The sequence below is a fragment of the Hesperophylax consimilis genome, chromosome 29 (assembly GCF_061612785.1).
Source record: "Hesperophylax consimilis isolate HC1 chromosome 29, BYU_Hcon_1.0, whole genome shotgun sequence".
In the NCBI taxonomy this organism is placed as follows: Eukaryota; Metazoa; Arthropoda; class Insecta; order Trichoptera; family Limnephilidae; genus Hesperophylax; species Hesperophylax consimilis.
Genome location: NC_142864.1, coordinates 5,018,216 through 5,040,031, shown reverse-complemented (window position 1 = coordinate 5,040,031; position 21,816 = coordinate 5,018,216). Strand labels below are relative to the sequence as shown.

Below are 21,816 nucleotides of genomic sequence, written 5' to 3'. Positions count from 1 at the left end.
ATACGATCGGAAGAAAACTACGAAAAATATAAAAAAAAAATTAAATTAAAATACTCTTGTACCACCTCATAACTTTACTTATTGTTTAGAAATATGTTTTTGCCTTTTAAATTCTTTGAATCATTTATTAACTAACCTATATTTTTATTACTTTTATTGTTATTTTTTGTGTTATTTTTTGTTTTATTACTAATATTTTTTGTTTAATTTAAACAAATGTAAAAATATTTTTGTTGTCCTCTCCTAAACACAAGCAGCTGCTTTATTAGGAGAGTGATTGATATATTGGTGTTTATATTGTTAAAAAATTGTAACCTTGTTTATATGTTTCAATAAATAAAAAAAAATAAAAAATATTGCAATAGAAGAACAGCGAAAAGATTCAGAAGAGATACACATAGAAGACAAAACCGTCACAAATATATAGGCTTGAAATGAATAGTGGCTTACCTGATGGAAGATCAAAGCTTGCGATATTGAACCCCAAGGGGCAGCGGCCGCAGCTGGTGAAGCAAGATGTAATGCTATGACCAGACATAGGCAGAGGATCAGAGCCAACGCTGCTAGAGCTGAAGCCGCTATGAACATCATGGCTAAGGCCCCCAGCAAGCCACATAGGGCAGAATGCCACGAGAACCAAATGAACGTAGGTCTAAAAGAAAACAGTACATATATCGGAGACTTTTTTGCTAATGTCCAGAAGAGGGTGTTTCTGTGAAATATACCAATGCAAATGATCACCATATTAGTCAAAATATGAGAATAACCTTACATAACCAAAGAAACATTGATAAAAAATATTTGTAATATTAGATTAGGACCCAAAAGAGGACCCTGTGGAACTCCTGTTTATAAGAATGAAAGAAAAACAGAACAAAATGCACTCACTCCTATAAATGGGAGTTCTGATATTTAACAATAATATACTGGTTGTTTCTTTGATTACGTCGATTTCTTGCCATCCGGACTGATCTAGTGCAAAAGATTTAATTTGTACATAGTAACTTTGCAATGTATGGCTCGTAGGTTGTTTAATCATTAGAGAAATTGATGAGAAACATATTATAAGAAACTGAAAATAAAAGTACTTCTATCTTTTAAGCTATTAAAACCGTGAATCATAAAATCAACAACACAAATATAAAGAAGTCTGAATGGGACCATTGCCCTCTATTTTAAAAACCGTGTTTTTGAGAGATTGATTATGTAATTTTGAAATCAACAAACCTGAAGTTGGGAGCCCCAGCAAGTTCTAAAGCCAAGCAGGCCAGGTTAACAGCCAAGTAGGAGAGAAGGAATAGGGCACAATTAGCCCTGGCTATTGCAGTGAGAGATCCACCAAGTAATGCCAATTGGGCTCCTAACCAGGAGACAAGGACACAGATGGCTGCTCTTTTGCACCAGCTCAGTACTCCTCCTGGAAAGATAAGGAGAAATATATAGTAATAAAGGGAAAAACATAGTAGAAAAGACAGATAAAATAATGAGAGTCAAGGAGAAAGACTAGGTACTTATAAATGAAGTTAAAGAAAATAGAGAAAGCTAAAATCATAGACATACAAAACAATAGGCCTGCCCATGAAGGAAAGGGGCACAAACCAAGTTGTGAATCTGCTTTGATGGAGCCCTCATGCTTGAGCTGGTCACTTAAAGTTACACCAAGCATATTAATGAAAGGTTTATTGGGAAGATTGCTTCCGTTAATGATGAAAGACAGAGATAAAGAAACGGTGCAAATGGAAGATAAAGAGATCACTGGAAAATACAAGACCAAAAGAGAGAAATATAATAAGTTATAAAAAAAAGAATGAACAAGACTACCTATTGGCACTCCAACAATCTACAAAGAAAGTATACTTAAAGTTAATGAAAGATAAGAACGTTTTGCAGACGTCTTACTAAAGAAGAACAACTTACCAAATATATTGTCTTTGACCAACGCCTCCAAAACTCTGGAAGCTCCTATCATGTTAGATAAGCCAGCAGAAAAGGTTGCTGTCAGTACACCTGAAATATAAAAAAAATGAAGATACAAAAATCAAAAGGATGGCATTGAAAATCCATGGAAATGCAAACCATTGTGGTTCAAGAATCTAGGTTTGGTCACAGCAAAATATTTATATAAAGCTGCATTACACAGTATGCCTAGATTGACGATATTCAGTCAAACCTTTGGAAGTAGAGAAACAATGTGACTGGTCACCAATTGTCAAGACTGTAATACTCTTCATGTTCAAGTTTATAACACAAGCAGTTTAAAACACAAAATATATATATTAACCGTCACGGGCCTGGCAGATGTTAAACACCGAAATTGATTTTTATTGAAGGAGGTGATTATTAATGTTCATTATTAATTTTCTTCTCAGTCCTTCCTGTCCTGCTCCAATCCTCTTCCAGAGTCTAATCACCTCTTCCTCGTCCTGCCTCTGGTTACTTCCACTGGTGCATCAGCTTGGAAATAACTTTCGGCATCCTATCACCTGACATTCTTTCCAGATGATCAGCACATTGAAGTCTTTGGGACTTACAGAACCATACAATAGTTTTATTATCTATAAGGCTTATGGTCAAGATTATAAGACTCTTCAATTGCCAGAGACAAATCTTCAAAGACATCAGAAAATAATATGGCGAGGGTATGAAAACTCACCGACGGCTACAAACGGAGGCCACACGTTGATGGGTAACATGTATATGTAGTTGTTCTGCAGCAGGAACCTATCGCACGAGGCTGCCGTGAAGAGAGACAGGGCCAGATAGGTAAGCCCAGTGAACACCAAGGCTGCAAGCGTGCCTCGGGGAATGCTGCGACCGGGGTTTTTCAGCTCACCTAAACAGTAAAATATTACGTAACTCAAATAATTCAGTTCTGTCTACAGTCCTCAGGCGTCCATCCCGCTCCAATCTTCATTCATACAGTCAATCAACCCACCTCTTTCGCAGTTCAAATGATTCTTGGTATCCTGTCATTCGGCATACTTGTTTATTATCCTATTATTCTCAACAGCTAACATCATCTATGGGTAACCTACACGGGGGCCCGCAGAAAATTTTCTAGGGGGGGCAAAATATTTTTAGTAAAGCTTAACGCTCACGTCACACCGGTGTGTCGCTCCTGTTGCTCCAGGCTGGCCAACGTTCTGTCTCTCCACACTTTCTTTATGCTAACACAAAGTGATTTAAAATAAAAGTAACATTATTTGACTATTTCAAATAAACCCCTTGCCCCTACTGCGGGCGCCCATGGTAACCTAGTATATAACTACGAGTGCTTTCTATGGGTGAGCTCTTACATTAATAACAAGGATTTCACAGCATTCCATCTAATCTCTCTTATTTAACCCCTAAAGCTTCTGACATTTTGCAATGTACTTCTCTTAAAACTTACTTCTCTTAAGCTATCGGAAAAAAAATATTTACTTTAATAGGATTTTTGCTGCAGAGTCTCCATCTTCTATTTTCGTGTCACCTGTTCCTATACTTCATTTTACTTAACTTAACTTCACTCTATTTTTGTAATATTTATATTTTCTGTAATACCTGCATCAACTGTAAAGCGCCCCTGAGGTGATAACTCACAAAAGCGGCGCTATACAAATTATCCAATAAATAATAATAATTATATGTATGAAAAAATGTTGATTCTGTAGATATAAGATGTAAATTATAACTTATAAAAATGTATATTTAACTAAACTTTAAGCACCTGTTGACAAGCCAATTCAATTGGCTTAGCAGGACTTGTTTGTTGATATGTATTAACTATTTATTCAATAAAAAAAAATAAAAAAAGTGAATTGTCAGAATTCAGAAAACATTTGTGCATTACATTCGATTCCAGATAAATTCGCTGTTTTTTAGTGTATTTTAAAATAAAATACTGTTTTTAAAAGCTGATGAAATATTCTTTCAGATTTTAGTATCACAAACTGGCAAGTGCAATTAAAAATATTAAAATTTTAAACTTTTAACCTCTCAGACAAAGACTATTATTTACTTTGTGTTCCTTTGCGAACTGTCAAAACGTGAAAATTTTTGTGTTATTCACGAGTTTTGTTAAAAGCTTCATAACTCACGTTTTGGGAAACGTAGCCTCATTCTAAAAAATGTTTTGGAAAGATTATGAAATTCACTATCGTATTGTTTTGTTATACGTAAATATTTGCGTTTCTAAATATACATTTTCTGAAAACGTCAAAAATATGTAAAAATCGCTGACCATTATTTCAAAGCTGTGAAAAATGTACTTTTTTCTGAGTATCATAAAGAAATAACACTTTATATATTGAAGAAATATAATTAAAAACTATTAGTCACCTCAAAATATTAACCGTCCAAACTAAAATATTTTTAATAAATTATTTAGAAACGCAATAAATTATGAACGAACAAGATGACAGATCCAATCGACTTAGATAATGCACTTCTACATTCCATAGATATTCTTGAATACAGACGCGTAGCGTTATTCATTATCGATACTCTGTTTTTTAAATCATGGCAATCCGTATACTAGTGATGGAAATAAATCGATTTTTGTAAAATCTCGCGCGTTTACGTGAAAAGACGGTCTAATGTCTTGACCGCTATTATCATATTTACGTCTTTTGACGTTCTAATGTTCTGAGTGGTTAAAGTTGCTTACGGATGATTATTTTGTGTAAACCCACTTATTAATATTATACGTAATTGCCACTTCAAACAAAACTAAAACACATCAGTAATTAAACAAAGTTATTATAAACGTTGTTGTCACTTCACTTTTGTTCTTATGATGTATAAAATATTTACCAAAAAAATTGCAAACCTTGACAAACATTTTTCAAAAGCAAAATTTTATTTAATGGAATTAATTTAAAATTTTCAGAAGCTTCTATGGTAATCTTTCGTATCCAAACTGAAAGAGTGGTATTCTCTCTTTCTGACACTGTTTAAATCATATATCTCACCGTAATACAAAATGAGATAGCATAACTTTTATGCGACCATGTCAGTCTGGGAGATAATTCTCTCAAAAACACTCTACGGGTGTTTGGTGTCTGTGAAGAACATCTCCTAAAATTTCCCAAGGTGTTAATAAATCCATACCAAAATTTCCTCTACAGTCACAAGATTTTTTAACTAGGTTAAATTAATTGTATAATAAAAAAATTATACAATTAATTTATTTTTTCTTCAAGTTCGTAGGAAGGTACCATAATATCAAAAAGCTCAGTCAAAGTTATCCATCTAGTCAAAGTAAGGCTTGCTTAACTCTTTGCACGCGGCCGTATCAACTGTTGTTACGGCAAAAAGTCCATACTCACACGCGGCCGTATCAACAGTTGATACGGAAACTTTGAATGCCGATATTCCAGCGGTCTTTTGACATAAATTTATTTCCCGCTCGCTTGAACATTTGTAGAACTATCACGATGCTGACATCTACAAGAATTTCTCGAAAATAAATTTGTGTTTCATTTAAAAACATCGATAATCAAGTGAGCCTCTTCGCGCCTTCGAGTGCCATAGTTTACAATTTTGTCAACGGATGGCGTTAGTTCAATTTTGTTATTATTTTGTGACATAAAATTTACGTGTCCAGTTTTAGAAAAAGTTTTCATAACAAAAAATGATAAGTGCTCATGGTGTTCCACTTGTGTCTATCAACGCAGTGGGCTAATTACACACACGCCGAGCGAATGGCGGGACCACATTCAAAAGATACGGTACGTCTTTGTATGAAATTTTATGATTTTGTTTTTATAAACATCCAAGAGTGTTGACACACGAGGATTTGTTATCATATTAAGGAGAATAATCTGTTCTGTCTATATAGTCCAATAAATCATGCCAGAATGCTATAATTTGACATTTAATTGCGTGCATAGGTATTTGAAAATATGTACCGCGTACGGGTATAGATAAAATGGAGCAAATTAACGCGTTCAAAAGGTTAAATAATAAAGTGGATGCAGCTGATTTTAGAAACCGGAAATATATAATAATAATAATAATAATAATTGGATAATTTGTAGAGCGCCGTTTTTGTGAAAAATCACCTCAAGGGCGCTGTATGTACAAACAAATTTACAGACAAATGAAATGCCAAACCGTTGAGTTAAAACAGGACACTACACTTAGTCGATAATATCACGATAGTATAAGGTTAATTCTGTAGGATCCATTTCCAAAGATCCAAAAAATTTTACTGATATGATTTTAGAGAGGAAGTATCATCCAAGATTTATATTCTGTTGTAATATATAAATCCTAACCGCAAAAAAGTAAAAGAAGTTTTGAGGCCATCATCCATCAGTATATAACAATATGTTGAATAAAGACTCACCGCTCATATTGGCCCCGGCCATAACACCAGTCACCCCAGAAAACAGAACACCAAAGACCGTGGCAAAGTCCACCTGTTCCCCATCACTGCTATAATCCCTGCCGTACTTGGGCCACAGGTTGGCAGTCAGGGTGGCACTGCTGAGGCCGGTGTAGTTCCCAGTTATGTTTAGGGTGGCATTCACAATGGTGTTGGACTCTGGGATAGCCACCTGCAAGAAGATTTTTTTGTTTTTTTCCGATTTCTAGGGGCTGCAGGCCAGAGGTGGCTACCAAACTCACAACAGTTTAAGATACAAGAGTATGTTTATAATATAGTGATTTTGCGGCACATTCAGGAGTGGCAGATAGTTTCAGTACCTATCGCCATAATGAGACCACCATTCAGAGTGGAAATATTGCTTTAAAAGGCTTTAACAGTGTTTGCTAACCTGATCTGAATATGCGTATGGCAGGTATCCAAATAGCCTAATATTATTAATACAAAATATGATGAAAAGATCTATTTTATCGATGAAAACTACAAAACTACACCCAAACTATTCATCTTTCTAAGAAACTGTAGTGGGCATAGCAAAAATTGATATTCACAAGGCACTATTTTAAGCCCTATTATAATTCTCAAACATACAAAATAACCATTATTCAAATGAAGAATGACGACAAAATCTATTTCATTTAAGAAAAATACATTATAACACCCCAACTATACGTCTATCCAAACAACCGTGTTTGGCAGATCGAAAAATGGTATTCCACAAGGGACCATTTCAGGCCCTGTACCTTTTTTATTATATAAAATATCGATAAATCAACAAATATAAGAGATAATGATGACATCTGTTTTATAGATAATAATTAAATAATGACACCACAATAGTTGCTATCAATCAGGAAGCTTATAACGGTTTATTTGCCTCACCGTTAGAACCGTTACGTTTATCTCTGCTGGCTGGCGACACCAACACTAGTTGTCAACGCCGTTCTGGCATCGTAAATTAAAGGAAGAAGCAAAGATATTAGAAGAACGAGATATGCTATGTTGGCCGCCGGGCCGTAGCCGGAGTACTACCTAATTAGGGTACTTTGAACGGTATCGGGACGTGTACGCACAGAAATCTGTTCTATGTATTAGTGCGGATACCTTAGCGCAAGCGAAGGTGTGCAGTAGTATTGGTGAACAAAACCGGCGACACTCGGCAAAACAATTCCACTCAGTACGAACTGCTCATAGCACATCTCGTTCTTCTAATATCTTTGGGAAGAAGACTAGTACGTGGGAGAGATGGGTTTTTGGCCGACAACGGGAACTTCAGTTACAAGCGGGCAAGCGGCTGGAAGACTTCTTGGAAGGACTGAACAGGGGATCTCGGACGGAAATGGTCACGTTAGTTAGTTTCACTTTTAATTGACTGGACACTGTCTTCTTAAAATTACTACCAAATTTTGTAGAGATTAATCATCTCCGCATGGCGCCCTATACATTATCTCAGGTTAGTTGATCTCCTAGTATTTTATGTCACTTTTGCGTAATTCATAATGTTACATCTAAATTCCAAGTTGCTAGTGATCTTCGACCTAGCACACGGCCTTGAGTTTTATTATAACCATTATTAAAATAATTGGGTCTCATGTTTCTAAATTATTAATTAATAAATATTGTTAACTTTACTCTCTTTTATTCCATCAATGAAATCCCTTCTTATAGAAAACATAATTATCATAATGTCGTACAAAGCGTCATTAATATGTATTAGCATACCTTTTTTTAAAAATTATTACATTATTTAAATTATTACATTATGAAACGTTAATTATATTACAAGATGTAAAAGACATATTAAAAACTCACATCTTTTTCTCCGGGTATCAAGAAAGACACAAGCACACTGGCCAGAGAGAGAGTGACAGCCGTCCAAATGGCGAGACTAGCCCTGGCAAAGTATCGCGCACCCAACAGGTTGATGCCGAGCGCTGTCAGTGCAAGCAGAGACCCGTACAGGGTGCGCCACCAGTGACCGTCGGGCAAACCATCAACCAGATAACCTAGAGAGAAGTAAAAATGGATTAATTAGGGTTCAAGCGCAACTTTGTAGCAAAACTAACTTACCATCACACCGTTTCGCAGCAGAGGTAGGCAGAGAGGATAGAATGCCATAAAACTCTGTCATGGCACACACTCCTTGCTTCATTCATTGTCTCATATTTGCCATTTTCAAAATTGGAACTGATTTGTCGAGAATTCAGACTATCCAGTGATTTTTCAAGGGTCTAGTATTTAACAATAGTGTGAAAGAGCAGTAAGTGAACTCACCAGAAGGCCCAAAGTTCTCGATTATCCCTTCTGTGCAAGCAGAGAAACAGAGGGCGCTAGACACAATATTCGCAAAGAAGAACAGAGTTCCTATAGCGCCGCCAAATTCCGGACCCAGAGATCTGCTTATCATGACTGGAGAAATACAAGTTCAGGAAAATAATACACGCATTTTTAGTTTAGTTTAGTGGTTAGTACGCCTAGAGCCGTTGTTCCTAACTTTTTGATTGATCAACCTGAGGCATCGATCAGCCAAAGTGGTTTATTGAGCAACGCTCTATTTGCCTGTTTCCAAATATTTTTATCATTGATCATCTTGAGTGGCCCTGCCCACTTTCATACACAATCAAATGAAATCAAAGTAAAAACTTTAAATGTTAAATTAGACGAGTTCGTCATTGTATGTATTATTAAGACACATAATTTCTTTTAAATACTGTAATAAATAAACCAATGTTTTGTGTTTTTTTGACAAACGCTTGTAAAAGCATTATCTTGACTTTTACTAATGCAGCGAATGTACATTAGTACATTTGACGCTTTTGAAATTTCTCCGTGTGTTGGCAACATGGACAACAAAAACAAACCAAAATGAAGCAAGAACTTCACGCAAAATAAGAAACAAAGATTGCGAAGTTTAAAACACAATCCAGTATTAAAGAAATCTGTCATTCAATATTTGGCTGTCCCCACCGGTGTAACCCAATATTTCCGTCCGTTACGCCCGCCCATTCAGCTTTATTTATAATATTATCTTAAATATATCTTCATCTTCACTCTCCATATTAATTTCATACTAAAATTTATGGTAAAATTGGCAATACTTGTACAATAATTGGCAATGTTTGACATTTCGCTGTCATTTTTCACTCTGTTGACACTTTTTTTAACTAGTCCTTTGCTGAGCTGAGGTTGGAGAATCCTGAATATGTATTGTGGTGATATTTAGCTTTTTCGATGGAGAATTGAGACTATTGTGGTGGTATTTAGCTTGTCTGATGGAGAATCGTGACTATTGTGGTGGTATTTTTCTTGTTTGATGGAAAATCGTGACTATTGTGGTAGTATTTTGTTGATTTGACGAAGGATACAGTAGACGCCACCCCCCTCGATGGCCCCGTTGGTAGAGATGGCACAGACGGAGCACACTGTGAAGATGAGGATGAGGTAGGAGATGCCAAACTGCATCAGGGTCACTAAGAGACCAGCATTGCCTATTATGAAACCTGCAAACAAAATGGATTATTAATTAATCTGTTTGTATGTAAGGTTTTCTCAGATAAGAAGATTTTATACCTGTGCCTTGAAAAACCTTGGCATAGTTGATTACTTACCCATTCTGATGAAGACCAATGCGCTGAACATGGACAGCACCACGGGACAAAAGACTCCAGCGAAGGTGCCCACCTTCTGAGCCTGACTCTCGGACTCCACCCGCATCTCTCCAAACTCTACATAACCTGAAAACGGTAAGTTTATAATTAGCAAATTTCACAAAGATTAATAAATTCATTACCGTACATTTTAAGCATAAAAATTGTGGATAAAAGCGAGTTAAATGAAAAGTCATTAAAGAAGAACATAATACTAATAAATCTAAACAAAACATGAAACAGAACAATACATAGAAAAATAAAAAGGTACCAGTCTCAACTGGGAATCGAACCCAGGATCTCTGTTTTACCGGGACAACGCCTCTAACCACTCGGCCATTTGTTAGTTGAATAATCAATAAGGAAATCCAGTCTAACCAAAAGCAAAATTCATTAATATTCATGTAACTCGATTTGGTTATGGCACACTTTTTAAACTCGCCAAAACAACCCAATTCGAAGCTGTAAGTGGCAGGGTGGTGCACGCACCATATGTTCACGCTGTAAATGTTTCCAAATCAGCTGTCATTCTTACTGTCATAGCTAGTGGATTCTGATAATATCACAAATCGTTGGAATCATTTAGATATTTTATTATTATTATTATTATTTAATAAGCAGGCATCATTCTGCTGATGCGCTCATATCTGATCTCTAATTAGTATAAAATAAATTCGCTATGTCTGTTTGTTTGTGCTCTTATTTCTTCTAAACTACACAACGGATTTTGATAGGGTTTTCACTATCATTTAGAGAATTTCTTCCGGAAGGTTTACATATATGATACATGCATATTACATTTATAGAAAGTAGAAAAAAATAAGTTTTGTAATCAAGTCATAAAAACAATATTTTCGGGCACTTACATTGCTAACGCTGGCTAAACCTTATGAGATACATCAAAATAATGTACTACGGAATTGTATATATTTAAAAGGCCTACGGAAAAGTCTTGGATGGTATATGGATATTTCCTAAGGATAACCCCGGGTACACGTCAGCTAGTTTTATAATAACTTTAACAGTAATTGAGTTGTTTTAAATTTAAAATAAGTTAATCCTTTCTTCTCTCCAAATAAGAATCCAATGAAGCTTCAAATAGGTTTATATAAGTAGAATCGACGACATGTTGTGGAAGTTTGTTCCATGCATCCACTACTCTATTTGCAAGGAAATGTTTCCTAGCATTGGATGCAAGAGGTGTTTTATTAATTTCTTTTTATGTCCACGGATATTTATATTTTTGCTGGCGGTGAAGATTTCTTGGATGCCAGAGCAACCATGATATCCAGATAAAATTTTGAAAGTCTCAATCAAGTCACCCCATTTCTCTTCTTTCTGTTAACGTTGGTAATCTTAGTTCCTTGAGTCTATCTTCATATTGCCGGTCTTCCAAAGCTCTTGGTATTTTTGTAAATCGTCTCTGTACTCTCTCTCTATTAGATCAATATCATTCGTAAAATATGGAATTCATATTTGGAAAGTAAATTGCAGGAGCAAATTTAAAAAAAACGAACAAAAAAACATTGGCAAAAGCTCTTAAAAGCTATTTCCTCAGCAGTTTTATTAATGACTGACGCATTCTTTCTTTGGAACTCCAAAATAACTTTTATTTAAATTTATCTTGTTGTCTTTCCCGAAATGAGTTTTGTAAACTCACTGGGAATAATACATTATAACTTATTATTTTGTAATGTATTATTTTGCAATAAATAAAAAAATATATAAAAATTACATCTTTACGTGACTGAAATCCAATAGCATTCATGTAGGTGAGGAGAGAAGCATTGTCCATTCCCATAATCAAACACATAATCATGAATGTGTTTGATGTTCGGCAGCTATATGCAAAAACTATCCTAACTCATCTATACTCAAATATACATAATTAATATGAAAAAAGTTCAAATACACGATGTACTCGAAGCAACAACAAAAACTTACTACAAATACCGATAACACATACTAAGTTTGGTCAACGAAACTTTAAATACTTTGTGACAAGATTACAACAATCTTCCAGACAATATAAAACAATGTGATTCACAAAAAAATTTCAAAGATAATGTAAAAACTTGGATCAAAAATAAGAATAGGGCCTTTACCGGTGCATTCACCCAAATTCGCAGTTATTGAAGTCACCACCATTATTGAGCGAATACATCTTAATACAAGTATAGGTATGTTCAAAGGTATTAGGAACTAACATGAAAAATTCTGCCTCAACACAGGCTAGCCTAGTGAGGCGGTATTTGAGAAACCTCAACTAACTGTACTTTTATTTTCTTTTTACCTTCATCATATTATTTTTGTATTTTTCTGTTAATTTTATAACCTTTAAAAAAAAGTTACAAATCAATGTACAATATACACCATAATATGCATTTATAAATTTCCGACATTATGTCCGGGTTAAATCTTCCCCATAGGAAAAACTAAACCCTTCCACACACTTTTCCACAAATGATCATCTAGTCAATCCACATTATGCAATTGCATTATATAAGCATAATAAATACAAAACAATACAAGAACAACACGTCAACTCACCAGAGATCAAATGGGAAAATAATTCACCGACTCCAGATATTTGCATATCAGAGGGTTCGGCTCGGTAGAACTTCTAACAGGGCCTATAAATCCTACTGATCCCTCAACATAAATATTCAAAAAATCTTTCGTTATCCTACATGTATTTAAAATGACTGATTTTTGCATTTTTATATAAAAAATTTTTGATAGAACTTATACGCCTAAATTTTTAATGAGAGAGCTAGGTATAATGCCAGTAGCCGAAATAAAATAACATAATAAATAATAATAATAACATAACACTAATATATTAGTTATGTGGATGAAATTCCACATGACACAAGCGTGATTATGTGTAATATTATGACGGATGAATCAACGCCAGATAATATTATATCACATTATAGTCATATGATGAAAAATGATCACCAGTAACAAATGACCTAATTATTGCTAATGTAAATAAAACACAATTCCACTGATAAACTAACTATCACAGGACCAATATTCAATATAATATTTATGTATGCAGAAATTATTGAGTTTTACATTAATATATAATAATTCATCATGCGTATATTTGTGGTCGCAAAACTAAAAAAAAAGTAGACAACCGATATCGCTGAAAATATCAACGTTTGTTCTTATTAGCGTCATGAGTGTTTGGAAAGTTATTCGAGTGGTAGAATGAGCTATAGAATTAAAGTGGTTGCAGGGTATCCACTAGTTAATATAATATATAAAAATCAGCATGCGTATGTTTGTGCTTGCAAAACTCGAAAAGAATTCGACAAATATCGCTGAAAATTTTAACGTTTGTTCTCATTAGTGCCAGGAGTTTTTAGAGAGTGGTTTGAATGGTGTAAAAAGTCGGGGACGCCCGAGGAATACTTAACGCAATATCTCTGCACTGTAGTGAGATACAGAGTCGAATTAAAGTCAATGAAATGCAGTTTTTTAACAGTAACATTGTGGTATACAGCAGTGAATGGTGAAAGAAGTCGGAGACGCCCGAGAATGACATTAGCAATAGCGAAGCATTGCGGAGTCTACTACTAATAAATATTATTTATTTCAATAACAAAAATACATTATACTAGAGTCAATAAATATACCTCACCTACTGGAGTTTTATACTTTACAATATTCATGAGGAAAATGTTAACATTAGACGTTGGGTCATTTAAAAATACAATCATATTTCTGCAAGGCATTAATAATGAAGATTAGTTCTACATCTCAAAACAATGAACAATCTATACCCACTCTATATAATTTTCCTATTATAATCTCAACCATGAAGCAGAAATTTAATCTGCTTTCATGAAACAGGAAAATAACATTGAACATAATATATACAGTCATTGATGTATTATACTAGATTAGCCCTGTCTAGTTAAATTAATTTTAAAAATAACGCCACGTAGTGTACGTCACAAATATGGAGATGAACTTAACAACCCAACTATGTTTAAACTCCTTGTACGAGCGTTCAAACTCGTAAGCGAAACCACGGAGAATTTGTTGTCAGAGGTGTTGTAATATGGACATAACTCAAATTTAAATATTTGGAACTGGGTTATTTTTGTGATTGAAAAAATGAACTTGCCCAGCATAGCTGAGAAGCAAAATAGCTTACTCTAGACCAACAAAAGGTAAAACGCAATGCACAGTGCCCATTTCGCATTGCGACACAATGCGTGGGCCTTTTCATAAATGTGCACGTGAACCAAACCAAAATTGTGTTGGGGTTATTTTTAAATGATTATACCGTGTCTAGTCTAATTTAGTCTATGTATACAGTACTCTCTCGATAATCTGTCATATCCCAAAAACCGGGCCAGTGTCCAATTAGTGAATATGGCGGATTATAGTAAATACATATAAAATATGCTAAAAATGTGAAACATCTGTTGGCGCAGCTAGGGGAGTAAAACAGACTATTGCGTAGAAAGCATGCTCTTGCAAGGAGCGACACTTTATTCGACCAGCAAAGTAAAGTTTGTTGTTGCGCAGTAAAGCTTTCTTCAATATCAATATTTTCTTCATTCCAAAGTAAAGTTTGTTGCTGCGCAATAAAGCTTTCTTTAATATCAATATTTTCTTCATTCCAAAGTAAAGTCTGTTGTTGCGCAGTAAAGCTTTCTTCAATATCAATATTTTCTTCATTCCAAAGTAGAGTTTGTTGTTGCGCAGTAAAGCTTTCTTCAATATCAATATTTTCTTCATTCCAAAGTAAAGTTTGTTGTTGCGCAGTAAAGCTTTCTTCAATATCAATATTTTCTTCATTCCAAAGTAAAGTTTGTTGTTGCGCAGTAAAGCTTTCTTCAATATCAATATTTTCTTCATTCCAAAGTAAAGTTTGTTGTTGCGCAGTAAAGCTTTCTTCAATATCAATATTTTCTTCATTCCAAAGTAAAGTTTGTTGTTGCGCAATAAAGCTTTCTTCAATATCAATATTTTCTTCATTCTAAAGTAAAGTTTGTTGTTGCGCATTAAAGCTTTCTTCAATATCAATATTTTCTTCATTCTAAAGTAAAGATTGTTGTTGCGCAGTAAAGCTTTCTTCAATATTTTTCACAAAAATCATAAATAGTGTTTCTGCTATCGTGGTACGAGAACACGCCGTCAGATGGAATGCAGGAAAACACTTCTTCTTCTTGACATATAAATTTATTAATTCACAATATAATTGCAGAGGATCTTATTTTCCTCTGCTAAAACTTAAACTGAAAGAAATAAAGGTCTAGTTTCCTCTATTCTTCAGTTTTCCCTAGGTTTACATAAACCTAGTAATTATCTCACGACTGACTGCCTAGGTACGCATGTACCTACCAGTTATAGCAACACTGCAATACTGTCTCCTGCGTAGGTACGTCTGTACCTACCAGTTATATGAATACTGCCCTTTTTCTGGGAGGTATCTGTATTTAAACTAAATTCTTGAAGGACATATTACAAAAATAAGATGTTCCTCCCGCTCGTTGGCAAACAACATTCTTAACATAAAATAAAATGCACTTAGCTATTCTTAATGATACAAACGTGACTTAAACAATAGAAATATTTTAAAGGAATTATTTTGAGGAAGATGAAACTTTATTTGGGGTTTTTATTACTATGGGACAGGGGTGGGAAAGGTATTGGCAAATATTTTTAGGCATAATGGTTTAACTAGGGTGATCATAAAATATAAAGCGAACAGCCCTATTTGAAAGCTGCCGCCGCTTGCAGTAAAATGTCACTAATTCTTAAATCATAAATGATACACAAACAAGACAATATCTTTATAAAAATACCAGGCCAATGAATTGTTTTATTGTAGGGTCGAATCTGCAAATGTGGGAAGCTACACTATCTTTAAAAATACGAATTGTGAGAACTGGCCAGAAGGTTAAATTTTACTGAGCAATATGTAATAGTCGCATTCTGGAAGATACATACCTCCTCCCGTGAAGATACTTCACAAAATAGGCAAAGAATGCGACTGTTATCTTTATTAGGTACCTACTGCTTGTCTACAAAAATTACCAGTTAAATTTATTAAAATTACTAAAATAAAAATATTTATGCTACTCTTAAAACTAAAAATTCCGTGGAATATGTAAATCTTATGACTAAAAATCGTGTAGTAGGTAATGTCTTAAAACTAGAAATCCCGTAAAATGTATATCTTATGACTAAATATCGTGTAGTAGGTAATGTCTTAAAACTAGAAATCCCGTAAAAATGTATATCTTATGACTAAATGGTTGTAGTAGGTAATTTCGCATTCACCTCCCCCCGTGAATTCATTTCACCTAGCGGATAAAAAGAATGCGATGGTTGTATCTTCAATACTGCTACTTTAGTAGCCGGTCTGCGAAACGTACCGTGATTTGTTTGAATATCTACAACGCGAACTTGTCCATCGGCTCCGGGGTATACTTTTACTACCATACCCTTTGGCCAGGTATTCCGGGGCAACGTGTTGTCACATAGGATAACTACGTCGCCTACCTTTATAGGTGGTATCACGTCATGCCATTTAGAACGTTTTACCAGTGTAGGTAAATATTCTCTTACCCATCGTGACCAAAATTGGTCGGCAAAAAATTGTGCAATACGCCATTGCTTTTTTAGGCATAAATCGCCGTGATCAAAGACCCCTACGATTGGGGTGTCATATTTATAACCTAACAGGAAATGATTTGGTGTTAGACTTTCAAAATCCTTGCTATCGAGAGAAACGTGTGTGAGTGGTCTACTATTAACTATATTTTCTGCTTCTAACAGCAATGTGTGCAAAGTGTCCGGGCGTGGTGCTTGCTCGCGTAATATGGCGTAAAACGTAGTTTTAATTGATTTTATTAGACTTTCCCAGGAGCCTCCGTGGTGAGGAGATCCTGGCGGATTAAATTTCCAATTTATTTTCCTTGCCGACATTTCGTTATTTAATTTGTCCTGGTTTAGAGATGATAATGATTCTGATAATACCTTATCAGCACCTCTAAGGTTTGTTCCATTATCACTCCAAATAGTTAGCGGGTAACCGCGCCTAGCAATAAAACGTCTGATTGCTAGTATGGCGGAATCCGTAGTCAGGGAATCCGCGATTTCAATATGCACGGCTCTTGTTGATAAACATGTAAACAAAACACCGTACCGTTTTTCATTTCTGCGCCCTATTGTTACTTTCATGGGACCAAAGTAATCCATGCCTGTGTGTGTAAAAGGACGTATATGATGTTGTAACCTTTCCATAGGTAAACATCCCATTAGAGGTGCCTGTGGTTGGGCTCTCTTATTTTTGCAAGTTTGACATATATATTTAATTTTTCTAATAGACTGACGCGCATTAAGTATCCAATACTTTTGTCTTATTGCATTTAAGACGTGTTCAACTCCACCGTGGCTAGACATCTCGTGAAACTGTGTAATTAATAATTGAGCTAACTTATCTTTATTGTCGAGAATTATCGGGAAGACTGTACTTAATTGTACGTCTTCAATCGCCGCAATCCTACCCTGTATGCGTATTATTCCATTTACATCTAAATACGCACTTAATTGTCTTAATCTACTATCTTTTGGCAATCTTTCGTTTTTGGATAAAATTATAATTTCTCTATGAAACGTTCTTTTCTGAGACTCTTTTATAAGAAAATGTTCTGCTGAAGTTAAGTCATCAGCAGTAAGAGAATTATTTTCTGCTTGTTTGCCTCTACATTTGTTGATGAATTTAAAAACGTACGCTGTAGCTCTTAATAATCTTGAATATTTGGAGAATTTATTTAAGTCTATGAAACATGCCGCCGATGTGGTGAGTAAGATAGCCGATGGTTTTAACTCTAATAGTTCTTTGTTTATGCTATCACACTGTTTAGCCAAATTCTCTTGCGGCCATACTTCTGGAGGTGATTTTAGGAATTCGGGACCAGAAAACCATCGCCCCTCTAATCCTAAATCTGTCATCCTAGTATCTCTGGTAGCCTCATCTGCTATATTATCTTTAGTTGGAAGCCACCGCCAGCATTCTGAACCAACTGTTTCTTCCAACTCACCTAACCTATGCGCAACAAAAGGCTTAAAATTTCTTGAATCAGATTTTAACCAGCACATTACGGTTTTTGAATCTGTCCAAAAATGTTTCGAGTTAAAGGTGAGCGTGTGTTCACCGATTATACATTTATATAATCTACTACCTAAAAGGGCTGCTTGCAATTCTAAGCGCGGAATTGACATCGGCTTGATTGGGGCTACGCGGGTTTTGCTAGCAATAAAATTTACGAAGACCTGACCATTAGCATTTTGAACACGACTATAAGCTACACAACACATTGCCTTTTCGCTCGCATCACAGAAAATATGAAGTTGTCTGTCTACGGCGTTTTCACCACCGCATAAAATCTCGTAATACCTAGGAATTTTAACTTTACTTATTGACCTTAAGGCTTCCAACCAATGAAGCCATTCATTAAAATTACGATCATTTAATTTCTTATCCCAGTCAGTACCCGACCTCCATACATTTTGCAGTAGTATTTTAGACCGAACTGTCAGGGGTGCTAAAAACCCGGGCGGATCGAATATTGTCATAATGACTTTCAACATCTGCCTTTTCGTGGGTCTTTGCTTCCCAGAAATAATATCCCCGGGAATTTTTTTGAAGCTTAGATCGAATGACAATGTGTCTGAATTTGGATCCCATTGCAAACCTAATGTTCTCTGTATGTTTTCCTCACCTTGTTCGAAACAAACAACATTCTTCGACCTGTGGGCTACGGGAATGTTTTCTAGCGCCTCTGGCGCGTTACTTGCCCAGCCGGTGATATTAAACCCGCCTTGAGCATGTATGTAGGTAATATCTTGTATTAATTTCTTCGCACTTTCTACTGAATTTACACTATCTAAATAGTCATCCATGTAATGTTTTGTTTTTATTGCTTCGACGGCCTGGGGATACTGAGATAAAAATTGATCCGCGTTTTTATTTTTTACGAATTGCGCCGAACAAGGTGATGATTTTGCGCCAAAAATCATTGAATTCATAGCGTATACAGACGGGGCTACCTTACGATCTTTTCCTCTCCATAAAAACAACTGAAACGGTGTATCTTCATCAATAATTTTAATTTGTAAAAACATTTCTTGGATATCGGCGGTGAATGCAATTTTATTTTGCCTAAATTTAAAAAGCATTCCTAGCAGAGAATTATATAGATCGGGCCCGGTTAAAAGCCTATCATTCAAAGAAATTCCCTTTGATTTTGCCGCCGCATCAAATACAACCCTAAGCTTTCCTGGCTTATTTGGGTTGTAAACAGCAAAATGTGGTAAATAAAATTTATCCGAGCTATCCGGATACCTACCACTGAAATTGAATTTTTTTGCATATCCTTTATCTAAATAATGTTGTATTTTGTTGCAGTAGGCTTCCGAAAATTCAGGGTCTTTATCCATTCTCTTTTCTAAAGTTTTTAATCTATTTTCCGCAACCTGAAGACTATCAGGAAAATATCTCTCTTCTTCCTTCCACAGCAAACCCGTCTCCCAATGACACCCCTGACTAGCGCGTTTTGTGGTACTTTCTAACAGGGAATATGCACGTTTATCATCTTTGCATATTTTCGGGCTCACTACTCCCATCTCGTCTATCCTAAAACTCTCTTTGATAATTTCATGCAATTCGCTATTTTCGTTTTCCTGAACATGAAAATTGAATTCTACACTATTTCCCGTTTTATTTGAAATATGGCCGAGCGCGACCCAACCAAGCTTTGTATAAGATAATGATACTTTATTTTTATCTCCCTGAACTATTTTTCTGGAAATAATTAATTCCCAGTTGTTTTGCCCAATTAACATTTGGGGTTTTACATTCTTTTCAAAGCGAGGAGCGTTCTTTAAGTGTTTATTACTCGAAATGTAAGAATTAGATAGCGCCATTTGAGCTGGTATCTTTAAATCCCGAACGGTTCGAGCACTAGCTATGTACGATTCTACTTCGTTTTTACCTTTTATTGTTACATTTATTGACATAGAATCCGCGTTGTTGGAGCTCATTTCATTGACTCCATGCAATGAGAGGTCACTAACTGGTCCAGACAAACCGATTTGTTTGGCTACTTCTTGGTCTAACAATGTGACGGTTGACCCATCGTCTAACAGCGCATGAATATCTCGGCTTCCGAGTGGCCCGTATACCGTAATCGGAATAATTTTTAAAAGTACTTGATTACTTTCCCACGTGTTTGTGACAACTTCATCGGTTTCCACCCGATTGTGATTAACCAATAAATCATGAAATTTTTTGTTTGGTGATTTTAAATTTACTTTACAATTAAAACGGGAATGTCCGTACCCTAAGCACTTGTAACAAACATTATTATATTTAGCAATTTCCCATCTTTGCGTTATTGGGACATTTTTAAATTTCTCACATTGCCAAATCTGGTGTTCTCCTTTGCAAACACAGCACGGTGGTTTTCCATTATTAGTGGTGTGATAAAGGAATTTTTTTGACGTATCGTACGGACGTTCGAAATGATTATTTTTGGATGCATAAGGCCTATTAAAATTTTGTTTATTTTGAAGTTGATTAGCTTGCCGTGGATGATAATTATTACTATACTGCTTGAAATGGTTATTGGAAGCGAATTTAGTTTCGCTACTGATTTTAGAATTAAAACTTATTCCTGAGTCACGTGAATTAATTACGATTTCTTCCAGCCAAAGTGATAAATAGCAGAGTATTGGCTGTGTTGTGTTCCGCCTATCTTTGTCTGTAAGCCACAACGTTCGTAGTGTACTAGGTAGTTTACCGATTAATGTCGATAACAAATCTGGATTGTGCAAATGTCCGATATTTTTAAATGATTTTAACATAGAAATTAAATTTTTTACTTTACAAGAAAATCGAATTATGGCTTCTGAACTGATATTCTCATCTAATTTACTTAAATTTCGGATCTCACCAATAGTTTTTTGTATGATGTGATCCGTGTTGCCAAAAATATTTTCTAACGTATTTATTATTTCCTTGACATTGCAAGGAGATAATAGAAGGGAAGAAACTGCGTCACGCGCCTCTCCTTTTAACGCCTTTTGCAATCTATATAAATTTTCGCTGTCAGATACTTTTAAGAAGTCTGTGGTATGATGGTATATTGATTTGAATGCAATCCATTCAATTGGATTGCCGTTAAATGTGGGAAGATCATTAACTTTGGGCCTGGTATTATATAAAGACATTGCCTTACCAATTGATTCCGCGAGACGGTCTTCAGTTATAGCAGGTGTTGGTCCCTGGAATCGGCCCTGCGACTCTGGCCACTGTTGCCCGTTGCGTTGCTCTGCTAAGTTGAATGGCTGCTCTGATGTAGGCAGCTCCCAGCAGCTACTGCTTGGCTGCTGATGCTGCGTCGACTGCAGCTGAAGAGATTGCCCTACTAAGGGCTGCTGATGCGATGTTCCTCTGGGTGGGAGTAGCTCGTACCGCCCGCCCTGCTGCTGCTGCTCCAACCGCTGTCCCAAGTGCAGCGGAAGAGCCTGCTCTGTCCGAGGCTCCAATTGCGATGGGAGAGTCTGCCCTGCCAAGGGCTGCTGCTCTGAGGATCCTTTTGGTGGGAGTAATGTGTACCGCCCACCCTTGTTCTGCTCCAACCGCTGTTCCAATTGCAGCGGATGGGCCTGCTCTACCCGAGGCTCCATTTGCGACAGGAGAGTCTGGCTGGCCAAGGGCTGCTGCTCTGAGGATCCTTTTGGTGGGAGTATTGTGTACCGCCC

The 21,816-nt window shown here is 35.8% G+C and overlaps 1 protein-coding gene across 1 annotated transcript in view; it reads right to left on the bottom strand.

Moving 5' to 3' along the window:
- The window catches only part of LOC149409803 (solute carrier family 12 member 9-like), a 37,401-nt gene that overhangs the window by 10,126 nt on the left and 5,459 nt on the right, over positions 1-21,816 (bottom strand). The window contains exons 2-10 of the mRNA XM_089649394.1: positions 9,979-10,104; positions 9,736-9,870; positions 8,645-8,779; positions 8,183-8,376; positions 6,332-6,542; positions 2,654-2,833; positions 1,918-2,007; positions 1,228-1,417; positions 451-652 (exon numbers count right to left, since the gene is read on the bottom strand). Of these exons, the coding sequence (XP_089505520.1) occupies positions 451-652; positions 1,228-1,417; positions 1,918-2,007; positions 2,654-2,833; positions 6,332-6,542; positions 8,183-8,376; positions 8,645-8,779; positions 9,736-9,870; positions 9,979-10,104 (1,463 nt within the window). The remainder of the gene's footprint in view (positions 1-450; positions 653-1,227; positions 1,418-1,917; positions 2,008-2,653; positions 2,834-6,331; positions 6,543-8,182; positions 8,377-8,644; positions 8,780-9,735; positions 9,871-9,978; positions 10,105-21,816) is intronic.